Source organism: Carya illinoinensis, chromosome 14, assembly GCF_018687715.1.
Source record: "Carya illinoinensis cultivar Pawnee chromosome 14, C.illinoinensisPawnee_v1, whole genome shotgun sequence".
NCBI lineage: Eukaryota > Viridiplantae > Streptophyta > Magnoliopsida > Fagales > Juglandaceae > Carya > Carya illinoinensis.
Window position 1 is genome coordinate 29,980,908 of NC_056765.1, and position 14,123 is coordinate 29,995,030.

The 14,123-nt window shown below is 35.4% G+C and overlaps 1 protein-coding gene and 1 long non-coding RNA gene across 2 annotated transcripts; both read left to right on the forward strand.

The window, feature by feature from the left end:
• The first annotated feature begins 3,893 nt into the window (after positions 1-3,893).
• Positions 3,894-10,253, forward strand: LOC122294973 (tRNA-specific 2-thiouridylase MnmA). Its single transcript, XM_043103961.1, has 10 exons — positions 3,894-4,369; positions 4,623-4,697; positions 5,205-5,258; positions 5,503-5,581; positions 5,731-5,858; positions 6,579-6,662; positions 7,342-7,425; positions 7,876-8,027; positions 8,653-8,803; positions 9,454-10,253. Exons 1-10 carry the CDS (start codon positions 3,968-3,970, stop codon positions 9,904-9,906), a joined length of 1,662 nt encoding a protein of 553 aa, XP_042959895.1. The 5' UTR covers positions 3,894-3,967; the 3' UTR covers positions 9,907-10,253.
• Positions 10,254-12,840: 2,587 nt separating this feature from the next.
• LOC122294751 lies at positions 12,841-14,077 on the forward strand. Its single transcript, XR_006237708.1, has 2 exons — positions 12,841-13,301; positions 13,557-14,077. It is a non-coding gene; the product is annotated as an uncharacterized LOC122294751 (long non-coding RNA).
• The last annotated feature ends 46 nt before the right edge of the window (positions 14,078-14,123 follow it).

The window sequence follows — 14,123 nt, forward strand, 5'->3', positions numbered from 1 at the left end:
TCTCATTCTTCTTTACCGGATGTGCTTCTCTCTGTTCTTAGAAATCTCTTTTGAAATTCTGTCTTATTTTTTCAACTCCCAAATCTCCAACTCTTTCGTTCATTTCTACTCTTTTTAATGGTAGTCATTAGCAAAAATAGTACCAGAGCTAGAAAAGGAAGAGACCTAGCATTTAGGACCATTCTTGGCTCCCATGACAATGAGTGTGACATCCTTGATTTTCTGAGCACCATATGGGACTTTGACTTGGGTGGTGTCGATTTTCGGTGTCTCTGCTCCTCACCGTCCCTTCTCTTTCATGATTGTCAAGCCTTCTGGAATCCTCTGTCCTCACCTTGAAAACCCATTCTTAGAAACCAAAATTTTCCCCCATTTTCATTTTCTATTTTTTTCATCTTCTCCAATGACTTGTGCTCCTCCTCCCCACACCCATCAAACCATAGAGAGATGTTTCACCAAGACCTTCCCACCTTTTTCAAACCTAACAACTCAGTCGCATACTAAAGACTCCAAAAATTTCAAAAATCTCAAACTCTAGTTTCTCAATCCTTTAAATCAAATGCCTCATTTATAGTAAATCAAAACCCTAACAAGGAACTCGGATACAACCATGTCACTTCGTTTACTTCCCCACCCACCTATCTCTAGTTTATACTACTTTATGGAGCTCATATTCCGCATTTTTTAGAGAGGAGAAGGATTTAATAGGGACAGAGGCAAGGAGTTGCGATTGTTTACAAGGGTCTGAGGTTTTCCACTCTTTGGGAGGTGGGACCGGTGGGGTTACTTACTGCCTGCGTTTCTCAAGTCGACTAAATTCATATCTCTACAAGCTTGCAATTAATCTGATCCCATTCCCTCATTGGCAATCCTTCATGGTTACCATTTTCAATAAACATGCAATTAAACTAGCTGCTCTTAATGCAAGTTATGATTCTATTGCAAAATTTGCTAGGTTTGGTTTGGCCACTTAAGAATTTTGAGATGAGAATTTTGAGTTTTAGATGAAAGATTAAAATATTATATTTTAATATTATTATTGGTTTGAAATTTGAAAAAGTTAAGAAAAAGTTGAATTGGTTATTATATTTTATACAGGGATTTAGAAAAGTTGTAATGATGAGATGAGAATTTTATATTTGAGACGAGAATTTCATGTGGCCAAACCGAACAAGTTTTTGAATTCAACTAATCTAAATGATGTGGTTGTGGCTAAAATTCTTGGAGCTTTAGAAGCTAGAAATTTGGAACAATATGATGTACTGTGAAACCAAATATGGAATTGATTATTGATGAAAAGTCTAGAAAGTATAGAGATTTAGCTATAGCAGAGAAGCTGTTTGATGAAATGCCAAATAAGAATGTGATTTATTTTTGGACTTCATTGTTAGCTAGCTATGTTGTGGTTTGTTTCGTTGCTAGCTTGTGTGCACGTGTGCAGAACAATTTTCCTATGAAGAAATTGAGTTTTTTTTTTTTTTTTTTTCACAAGATGGTGGAGGATTCTAGCTTCAAATTGAAACATGTTACAATGAATAGTGTGTTGTCAGCTGATGCTCAAGTGAGTGATTTAGATCTTGGTGAGTGGGTGCTTGAGTACATGAAGTATTGAGGAACTAAAGGCATCATGCTGTCAAACAAAATACTAGCTACGACATTTATAGAATCTTTTTAACTTATGTGGTAGGAAGCTTTCTTTGGAGATGGTTCTTATGCTTGCACATCAGATGAGAAATCTTGTTGAATTTGTTCATCCTAAATCATTTCTGGATCGAGATATTGAGACATCATTTCTGCATTGAGATATCGAGATATCATTTCTAAATCATCGGAGGAATGATTTAGAATCCCTTGGATATGTCCTACTGTACTTATTGAGAGGAAGTCTTCCTTGGCAGGGACTGAAAGTAGGAACTAATAGAGAGAAGTATAACAAAATTAGTGAAAATAATATCCTTGTCTTTGACCCCAGTGGTGGAAGCACTAGGATTCTAAGGATTCAACAACTTCTTGAGGTCTACTATGAAAGTATACATGCACCTTGTGGACAAGGTGCTTTGAAGGGGAAGGGTTTGTCACAACCTAAAGAAGAAGCTGAACTTTGGGTAAGAAGACTATGGGCCATGGGCCAACATTTATTTTCATGCTATGTTATTAGTTGCTTCTAATTACTTTGGGTTGTAATAGATATCTCAACCTGTAATATTTGAACCATTTGCATTTAATTTTCCTATTGTCTAGCTAGGCCCATTTTGGGACATTACCATGTAACGAAAATTCCTTGCTCAGATGGGGGCTATCGAAAAATACTAAAACTTTCAATTTCTTCCCTATTCTCCTTCATCTTTGTGGATGTGCTCCCCTTGAAATGAGCAATTCTCAATGTATTTTTATCAAATACTTGAGGAGTGTTATAGAAGAATATATGTGGTGTGCGTTGGTGGACTCTTTCCCACAACTTATCTGAAGTGACACATGAAGATTAGGTGTGGTTCAAGTTATGCAATCTCATACCCAAATAGTATTTTCCTTATTCAATATCACACAACCAACTACATGGAAAAAAACATTAATTATGCAAGTAAACCCACATTGCCCCTCTCCACCCCCCCCCCCCCCCCCCCAACAAAAAAAAAAAAAAAAAACCACCACACCCGGGCAGGGTGCACCTGGGAGGAAAAGGTTACATATTTCCACAATAAAAATTTAAGCTACAATTAATTTTCTTCAAACATTAATAGAGGTTAATTCAGGAGAAAATGGTTCAACACCTATTATAGAATCCAATAGAATCACCCCTTTCCCCCGATAATTCCAAATTTCAAAATTTGGTCCATCAAAGTCCGAAATAGAGAATTTGAATTCTAAACAAGCCTAAAATTCGAATCACATCAATTAATCTCCTAAATAAGACAAAGAAATCGAAGAAAATGAAAAGTACAGGAAATAAAATAAGCAAAATACACACGCATAAGGGTTTGAGCTAGGGTTCAAAGGTACCTTCTATGTTTGACGGCAAGGCTTAGCAAGGTTTAAGGAGAAACCCTTTCTAAAAAAGGAGAGCGACTCCAAAGCGATTGTATAGAATGCTATACATAGTTTTTCACAATTTGCTTCCCATTTTGGGTTGGGCTTCGATTATAATCTAGCCCACATAAAGTTCCAAGCTAGATTGATGCAAACTTGGCTTGGGCTTATAACACCGAATTGATTTTTTGTATCTGCTAATTATTTCTTATTTACTAAAATTATATATACAGAAATCCAAAATATCTATTCTTTTAGTTTTAACTAAAATTATCCATATTTTGAGATTATAAAAATGGGGTTGAATCAATTTATTTATAAGTTTGTTTATTGACATATCAAACACACCGCTATCATTATTAGGGATGCTACACACACCACTTGTGAGCGGGTGCCCCCATCCGGACAAGGCGCGGAGGAGGGATTGGCCCTCATAACCATCTGGCACCACCCACCCACCACCCACCCACAATGAAGAACAACCGAAAAAAGCAAAAATGAAAGGAAAAAAAAATTCAAAATAATAACAAATCCACAACAAGTCACAAAGTAGAAAATATCTAAAACAATCAAAACAACAATACATTTGAACAAAGAACTGCATAATGGTCGTGGGTCTCTTTGCAAATCCACGAACATTCATGTTTGTTGTTTCACGACCATTCTTGCTTTAAGAAGAAGAAGAAAAAGTGGAGGAGGAGCGAGGAAGAGAAGAAGAAGTTTTTTTTTTTTTTTTTTTTTAATTTAACCACATTTATTGATGAGATATATTTTAAACAGTTCTATATGTTCAATAAATAATTATTTAAAATATATAACATCATTAATATAAATGAAAATGACAAAATCGAGCTGAAAAAAAGAGTAGCAAACTCTTTTATGAATCAATTTTCAGTGGACAATCCCAAACTGAGCTGCGCACCCATTTTGTGGTGAAACAATGCGAAGAGCAAGGCTGGGACTCAGTTTGAGGCCCATGTCGTCGTCTCCGATTCTCTCTCACCTCCCCTTCCTCTCTCCCCCTCGCATAACTCTTGTTAAACACCACGTCCTTCCCTCCAGGCACCTCACCACCACTAGGCTTCTCTTCTTCCTCCCCATATCGCCTAGACCCCTCTCTCCGTCCTCCTCCTTTTCCTCTTCCACAGTGGTGCCCCGAATCTCACTCTCTTCAAAGTGCTTCGATGTCGATCTCGAACCTTACCTCTCTTGCTCTATGCCCAATAAACGTCTCAGAGTCGCCGTCCTTCTCAGCGGCGGCGTCGATAGTAGCGTCGCTCTTCGCCTCCTCCACGCCGCTGGCCACGAATGCACTGCTTTCTACCTTAAAATCTGGTTCCAAGTACTCACCTTTCTTATATGCCTTAAGGTTTTGCAAAACTGGTTGCCCTTTAATGCTATATAAATACGTGATTGAATGAGTGCTAATATGGTAGCATAAGATTTTCTTTTTAAGTGCTCGTAAGTACTCTGTGCTTCAACATGCTTTCGATGATTTCAATGAAAGTGCTACTACTAGTTTGTGGAAGTTAGTACCTTGCCCAGTTTTTTCAGAGAAAACGATTTCATCGGTTATGATATGTGGTTTTTTGTAGGAAGACTTCGAGAACTTTTGGTCAGAATGCCCATGGGAAGAAGATTTGAAGTATGCTCAAGCTGTTTGTAATCAGGTCACTTTCTTCTCTTATTTGTAATTTTCCCTCGAGTTAAAAGTTTGAGATTTATCTGAAGGTGCATGTGGCGTGCATCAGATGATATTTAATTTTTAAATTCCACCTCATTGTTTTTTTCCTCTGTTGTTACAGTCATAAAGATTTTTGATAAATAATAAAATCTTAATTGATAAGCATAAAATGCGCAACCCAAGTATACACTATGCAGTCATAAATTGATACATCGTGAAGTACATTTCATCTTCTGAAGTTATTGTAAAATTTTCTAAACCAACTATAACAATTTTTTTTAATCGGTCTAATCCATCTTCAACATTTATTTGCATGAATAGCAATCTCCTGCATGATTTCTGTGAAGGGCTCTTGCCCTTGTGTATAATAGATTCGATCTTCTCTTGATTTTCTTGTATGGGTTATGTCCAAGAGATGTCTCATAACTGAAACTTTTATTTTTTATTTTTTATTTTTATGTCTCATAACTGAAACTAAATGATGTCTTTTCAGGTTGATATCCCTTTGGAAGTTGTGCATTTGACAGATGAGTATTGGAAGAATGTGGTGTGTATCAACCCTCTGAATGTATCTTCTTTAGATGATGTTCATTTAGCACTTGTTTTTAGCTATAACGTCAACCAAGATTCCTAATACCTGCTTGTTAGATCCTTTAACTTATAACCGTATGATGTTCCATCATATTTATGAATTCAAGCTAAAAAACAGCTGGTTAGTCTTTTTCACCATAATGTTATGAGAGATTTGTTTTGGGTTGTTACATAATGAAATTTAATGGTCAATATTTCAGGTGTCTTACATTATTGAAGAGTATCGATGTGGTCGGACTCCTAACCCAGATGTCCTTTGCAATACAAGAATAAAGTTCGGTATGTGGTCAACCTAATTTATAAGAGGCGCTTTTCTTTTTACCAGTAAATAATAATCTTATTGATGAATTTAAAAGATGCACTTTTGACCATTTCAAAGTTATCCACATACTATTCCTTTCGCTCTTTAAGCATGCAATGTTTTCCAGGTGCATTCATGGATGCCATCGGCAGTATGCAGTTTGACTATGTTGCTTCTGGACATTATGCGAATATTGTTCATTCATCTACGGATCAAATCGATAGGCCTTCCGTTCTAGAATTGTCAAAAGACATGGTATCTTCATGAGATACACATCACCGTCTTTATGGTTTCTTTCTGTTCTGTCTATATTCCAGATGTGTCTAAATATTTTTTTCTTCTTAAGTTTGAGGTTTATTTATATTTCCCCCAAGTAAGTAGGTTTTTAAATGGTTACTTATGTTTATTTTTATACATCTATACAACTTTTGTGATCATTGTACGCATCCTGAAAAGTTTTGAAGTTGCTTTAAGATGGGAGCCTGTATTTTTTACAGGGAGTTTTTAGTTCTCAAATGGGTTGCTGCTGTTCCATAAATGACTACTTAGGAAAGAAAATACTAGAGTGATTCATTGCATTTTTTTGGCAATATGCGTATAGCTGTCGCTTTGAAGAGGAGTTACCTTTACAAAATGTTCTAATGCTTTTTTGTTTTACCAGTAAAATATTATATTAATAAGAATAGGCATAGCCCAAGTACAAAAGCAGTATGCAAGAGGTAACACCTAGAGAGGAAGAAATAGAAACAAGAAAATCATGCAAATCTAGGCCATTGAAATCAACAGCTTTAGCCCATAGGGGATAAAGTATTAACAAAGAACGATCTAATCTCCTCTAGTGAGCGCTCCCTATCTTCAAAATTTGCATCATTTCGCTCCCTATCTTCAAATATTCTCCAGAATTTTCTTGGTAAGTAAAAAATGTTCTCTAGCATATTGTCTGATTTTAATGTCTTTTAACTTGGGATTTTTTAGGTCAAGGATCAAACGTACTTTCTTTCACATCTCTCTCAGGCTCAGCTCAAGCGACTTATATTCCCACTTGGTTCTATTCCAAAGGTGAGTTGGGACTAGTTTTACTGCAAAGCAGAACTTTAAGGAGAAACAGTTAAATCTTGTGTTTGTTAATTTTCATTTTATTCCCAAGGTTACTAGGGACTAGTTTTATTGCTTCAGATCTTTATAGGGAAAAGGTTTGGATTCAAAACTCATCCCAACTCATCTCATTTCATCTAATCATTACAACTTTCACAAATTTTCATACAAAATACAATAAACAATTCAACTTTTTCAAATCCCAAAACAAAAATAATGTTAAAAAATAATATTCTAATAATATTTTATTCAACTTTCAACATTCATCTCATCTCAACTCAACTCACTATCCAAACCTCTCAAGTTTATTTATTTTCATCCTGATTTCTCATTATCTAATTCTAGAACTCAGTCTTTGTCTGTTTCATTGGTGTCAGATTAAAATGGGTAACAATTGTTGTGAGAAAAGATTGCTCACAATCATTTGACTTGTTATATGATTTTAACTGAAATAGGTTAAACTCATTTATGCATTGATGTTGTTTTGGTGGTCGTTCACTCTATGCAAAGGGTTTTTCAATGTTGATGCGCACTGAAACATGAAAAGAAGCTTTTTCTGGCTGTAATTTCTCAAATTGTTGCTGTATTTGTGTCCTCATATGCTGATTCCTCTCGCTTTCTATCACTGCCCAATCATCTGCAGGACAAGGTTCGAAAACTTGCCACAAAATTTGATCTGCCCAACAAAGATAGAAAAGATTCACAAGGAATATGCTTCCTTGGAAAGGTATGTCTATTAAGCAGCAGTTTGTGACAAGTTTATACGTCTCCAGTATTTGTCCCCCCAGCCAAAAAAAATATTTTCCAGTGCCGGTAAGTGTAATTGCTAAACATCAGGATAACATTTCATTATTCTTGTTATCAATGGACCTCATTCATACTTTTTTTAATATATATATATATATATAAGCAATAAATACCATAAAGAGGCTCTTGTATAAGTTATCTTCAATAAAATTCTTAGTTGCTGATAAAATAAAATAAAATGTCATAAAGAGCACAAAAGGCATAACCCAAGTACACACAAAGTATCTAACACCATTTGTTCACTTGTTTCTTAAATCTTTTTATTTTTTTTAATTGTGGTTGCTTATTGCTTGATTTATGACAAAGATCCTAAGTTGTGAATGCATTCATCTTGAAACCTTTTATTTGTTTAATAATTCTTTTTTTGCAGATAAAGTTTAGTGAATTTGTTGCTAGACACATAGGGGAGAAGGAAGGAGTCATATTGGAAGCTGAGACTGGAGATTTCCTTGGTAAACATCCGGGTTTTTGGTTCTACACAATTGGTCAACGTCAAGGTCTGCGTCTCCCTGGAGGACCCTGGTATGCTTTCTCATTGTGTATTGATGGCATCCTTTTTCATTCCTTTGTTATTATTATTGATTCCTCTAAAGTCCTTTTTTTTTTTTTTTTTTTTTGGATTTTATTGATTCTTTTAAACTTCTTAGTTTTATTTTATTTTTTATTTTTTTTCATCTGAGGCAATCCTCTCTTTGGTGGAACTCCCTTGGCATCTTTTAATGAATTCTCTTATTGACGAATTGTAATGGCTAGCATTTTCCTGATATTGGCAGATAATGTTTGTTTCATTTGTTTTTTTTCACTCTGGCTCATTAAAAACAGAAGTACTAACTAGCATGCCAATCAAAATAGAGTAAACACTTTTTCTTTCATTTGGTTGAACATGCTGATATTTTTTAATCATGAAATACTTTTCCATAACAGCTTTTATTGTTCTAGTGTGATATATTCCTCTATAATGTGATGGTGTGAAAACTGGCTATAGTTGAGTTGTTATAAACTTATGGTATGCATTATACAGTTGAGCACACAATAATGTTGATTTCTATGATAGTTCAACCTTAGGTCATTCAAAATAGACTGTTGTTTATTCTAGCCTTGGTTTCCCTTTACCAAAGATTTCTTTGCCATGGCATATCTTTTGCAGGTATGTTGTTGAGAAGGATGTTAAAAACAATGTTGTGTTTGTGTCTAGAAATTACTTCTCAATTGACAAAAGAAGACGCATATTTCATGTTGGCTCCTTAAAATGGCTTGATGGGTTGCTTCCAAACCAGTTACATCAGCTCCAGTGCAAGGTAAGAACCTAACTTCTATTAACATGATTCTTCCTTAATTTTGTTCTGAAATTACCCTCAACCTGTTCCTATTATTGTGTGGAGAAGTCTAATGGTCTGAAGTAGACACTTTTGAATAGTTTGCATAATACTTAAAGAGTACTACTACATCTACAAAAGAATCACACAAAAACAATTCTACAAACAAATGTGGCTTCATCTAATCTGTTAGATCTGCTTCTTAATAAAAGTAACTTTACAATCTGACAAACCATATTAAACCACATCAGTTTGTAGAATTACTTTTGTGTAATCCCTTTGTAGTTAGAGTATTTCCCAATACTTAATAGATCTATTGTCTACATTACCTATCAAAAGATCTATTGTCTATGTATGAATAAGATGAGTCTACTTAATGATTTGTGTTTTCTTGACAAACTGATTATTTTCTCCCTCCAAATTTAACTTAGAAATAAGATGTGGACTGCTAGGGAGAGGTGCGGCTTTGGGTCATTGTAATTTTAGGTGTTGAGCTTGATGATCTTCAAAATAATGGCCATCATGTATTAGTAGGTATATTAGGGCCCTGCCATGCTGTTTAAGATACCCATGCAAAGTCACTAGTCCCTGACACTAATACTCGAAGCTCACAAGTTTCAATATTTTTTCAGGTGAGACATGGTCCTGGTTTTTACAATTGCAGTTTGACGATGGAACTTGGTCAAGATGGTTGTGAAGACATTGCAGTTGTCCAGTTATCTGGTGATGATCAGGGGCTGGCAGCTGGGCAATTTGCAGCCTTCTACGATGGAAGAGTCTGCTTGGGCTCTGGCATAATTTTAGAGTCTTGGGATGATCAGGGTTTTCCCGTGTGCGCCAAGGCTCTTGAAATTGCAGGAATAAAAGATAAATCAAAGCTTGGGAAGCCAATTAAGATAAAAGATAAACCAGAAACTCCTCTAGCGGTGTCCGATCAAAAAGATGGTCCAAACGTTCATACATTACAAAATTCCTATGTTGCTGCCATTAAACAGAGAAGACACTCATCTAAGGAAGAACCAATCTCCAGATTCCCTGTAAATTGGTTGCAAAAGATTCGAGAGAAGTGGATGCGAATCTTTTAGCTTTTATGATCTCGTGCAGGAGAATTGACCACAGCTTGGGAGAAATCACCCAGGTTACAATATGCATTTAATGGAAAATCCTCTTCAAGTGCCAAGAACTAACCCTTTTGCTCCACCAGGCGCTGCCGGTATCCAGGTATGGAAGTTAATGAGGAAGTTCATTAGATTGTTTGAAAATATCAGGCACTCTTTGAGATGAGTTGATTGCCCACTTTTCCTTTTTGCATGGTTGGGTTGAATCTGCACTAATTAGCTGCAGATATTCATGTGTCTATCACCTTTGTTGTATCTAAATGATTACTTTAAATCTCATTGCCTAGCTTAAATTTTATTGAGCTTTAAAGAAACTGGTGACCATATACATCCAGAAATGCAATTGTTTGTGTTCCAACCAGAAGAAAAAAATAAAAAAAAAAGAAAATGCAATATTACTGGGTGTTCAATCCGCACCTCTGCCATCCATCCACCAGAAGTATGATTCATTGTGAGATATTCAGATATGCGGCACATTCGATCTATTAATTTAGTGACACTGGTTGTGATCTTATTGATTAGATCTAATAATTTATTAGATTGGAGAGGATCAGGTTCTACAAGGTAGATATGATATGTATCATTCGTCTTTATAAGTTAGAGAAAATATATTCTTCAGCCTACCATTTTAACACACCAGCCACACTGCCATGTTAGCATATTGGAAAAGACAAAAAAGCTCCAAGACTTAATTTCTTGTACCTACTTCTCTCCCCCTTTCCGTACCTGCTTCCCTTCCCCCTTCCCCAGTTCCAGCTTTTCCTTGTTAAACCCATGGCCTCCTTGCCTTTTGCTCTTCTTGTCGACAAAGCAGATTTCTGACAAAAAAAACATTCCTGCATTACCGGTGAAAGAAAAATTTGAAAGTTTCCATTTTTAGAATGTTCTTTACTTCCGTCCAGTCAGTGGGTTCACTGATTTTTGTGCATGTAATTTGAGCCATGTTGAGTTCTGGGCGATTTTCTTACTGGGTTTTATATCTTGAGTCTTGGAATATGTATCTTTGAGTTCTTACTGGGTTTTTCTTTTTCTTTCTTTTTTTTTTTTTTTGCTTTTTTTTGTGATTCAAGTATTTTTTTGTTCTTTGAGTTCCGTGTATCAGTTTTACATCATTTTGTGTATAAGAATTCTTCCGCAGCATAATGAAGCTGAGCACATGACTCTCTAAGTTCTCCTCTTTTTCTAGTTGGTGGGTTTCGTTGGCTGCAACTCTAGCTTAACTTTTCAAAAACAAAGGGGAGGAAAAATAAGTTTTTGTGTGTTTTGTCTTCTATTTTGACAGTATTTTTTGTCATTATACTTGAGTCCATAGTACTACTGTACACGTTGGCTAGTATGGCTAGGGTGTTAAAATGTAGTGTGCTCCGTAGTACTACTCTATAAGTTAACCCCAAAGTAGTTTGGTGGTGTAGCCAAATTATCAGTTGCAGGAGTTTGCCTTCCACTTGCCCTAGAAATTAATGAAAACCCGACTAGCACTTCGGCTATCTGCATCAACTCATATCAAGCTCTTCGATTTCTTTTCACCCACATGTTTCACAAGCTATCATGGATTGGTTTTAGCGGATTAGATTGCTTAGAGCTCTTGTACAAACTCTAGGGTCCAAAGCAAGAGAGGTATTTGCAGCTAAGAAAATGTAGTGTGAGGAGAGCCGGGACCCCTCATCTGAGTAAATGGGCGGCCCAACTGCTTCCACCCATCTTGCATGGTGTAATGGGTTGTGGGTGAGCCCTCCAATTCATGTAGCTCGACCTATTTTTCAGGCGTCATTTCTTTATTTAATGCGTGCTGTTACCGGACCAATCACCCATTTCTGTCACTTCATTAAATACAAATTTCAAATTTATAAAATTAGTCTCGATTTGTTGTAAAATAATTATAAAATTTTCGTAAAGTTATCATTTTCCTTGGCGTCAAAATCCAACATTTATTGCGAAGCAAAAGAACAAATTGCATGGTGACAGTCCGAGCACGTTAATGATCCATTGATCCGTAAACAAGTATTAGGTGCTAGATAGACATAAAAAAGATGTTATATCTCTATCATTTTCTTTATTTTATTTATTACCAATTTAATCAAGTCGGCAATGCAAATATTGTGGCCTCGTTTGGCAAAATTTTATTTGCAGTCAGTAGAGATTACGTGTACGATTTCATTAATAAATAAGGGTAAAAAGAATATATATCATTTTAAAAATAATATTATTGTAATATTTAATTTATTTTAAACATAATTATATAAGCTTGCATGAACAGTTATCAAATAAAAACTATATGTAGACTAACTTGTTTAGTTATACAGTTCAAATGAGATGAGATATTTTAAATAGAAGTGAAATTTTTTAGTTAAGATGAGATAATATAATTTGTAAAAAAAATACGTATTTGGATTGTAAGATGAGATGAGATAATTTTAACTTTTTAGAGATTTGATAAAATGGTATATCTCACCGATTATTGAAAAGTATTTTTAATTATTAGGTGAGAATATTATGAATATATTAAAAATAAGTAATATCTATTATTAATTTAAAAACTCATAATTATTTTGTCTTCCTAAAATATATTATTATATTATTACCTATTTATTATACTATATTTTATCAAATTTGAAATATATTTTTTTAGTTATATATTACAATAAAATAAAATAAAAATGTGGTAGTTAGCATACTATAACATTATTATAATTTTATTGTAGAGTTAGTTGAAAAATAAGAGACGAGATAAGATTTTATTTTTAATTATTTAGATAGTCAGATGAAAAATAAAATATATTTTATTTTGTATCTTATCTGTGTATTCAAACCGGACCTAAAACAATACTAGGTGGGGACCATTGAACAGAGTTATAAAGGGACGAGGCAAGGGTGAGGAATAGACATTGGACACCCAAATTTCAATTGGAAGGGCCCAAAGATTAAAGCCTCGCCCCATGAGTTGTCAAGATGAGAGAATCTTAAAACCGGTCGGCCTATTAAATCTCAAATAACAGTCCTTGAAAGAGATATTGACAAATAGACTCCTCATCGTAATTCCTATGTGCTGCAGACTAGATGAAACCCGTTTTTCCCTTTTGACACTTCTGCCACCCGATGTTAGCGTCTCCTTCCACCAACCCAAATCTCAAACTAGAAATAATAAAAAAATGAAATACATCCAGCAAAAATAATGAGTCGGGGAAAACGAAAAATGGACCAGCAAGGGTGCTTGTGGTGGCGTCGATCTGCTGCACTCAGGTGGAAGAATCGAGCTCCAACCAGTAGTTGCCGCAACAACCCACCACCCACGTCGTCGCTACCATTTTCTCCATCATTGGCACCATTTTTTGGGCTCATTTACCAATTGTTCTTATTCAAGAGTTATTCTCCATTACATGTTATTCTGTGGACGTTTATTTTGTATCTTTGATTTTTGAAGGAGCATTTGTTCATTTTCGTGCTCCAGCACCTGGTTTGCCTATTAGATTCATTATAATTTGTTCATTTGTTCGTACTTGTCAAAAAAAAAATTGTTCATTCGTGTGTAACTGAATATTAACCCACATTTTTTTTAACTCATTCATAATTTCTTTAGAATTATTACTGAAATGATTCGTTATGATCTACTTTAATAGACTTGGGAGATGAAGAACATTCAACATTTTGAAGCAATAGGATCTGGGAAAGTTAGAAAACAAATTGTCGCTGTTGATTTGAGGTGGGTGACTCATTTAATGTCATCGTAGAGATTAGATGGGTATGGTAAGGGGGTGATGGTGAGAACAATGCCCCGATGCCCGATGGTGAACCAAAATTTTACTCATTGAAGCTCGTGGAAGAATAAAAGGAAATGGGAAGAAGAAGAGATGAAGACGAGGGAAATGGAAATAGGGGAAGAAGACAAGGGAAGAAGAAGAGACGAAGCCGAACTCAAGTTTGCCTGTAGTGTGAACGCAATAAAGGAGCTTTGGGATTTGGAAAAGGAAGAGAAAGGGGGCCAGGTTTCAATTAATTAAATATCTAGTGTAGTGTTCTCTACTTCTTTTGTATGTGTTTGCTTATGTGGAACACTTCAATTGGATGTTGTTTATTGCTCAACAACGGACGGACCGTTGCAAAGCGGCCCTCTGTCAAGATATATTTATTTTGACACCAACTATGAGTCTATGAGTGAGAGTAGGGGTGAGCATCGGCCGGTCCGG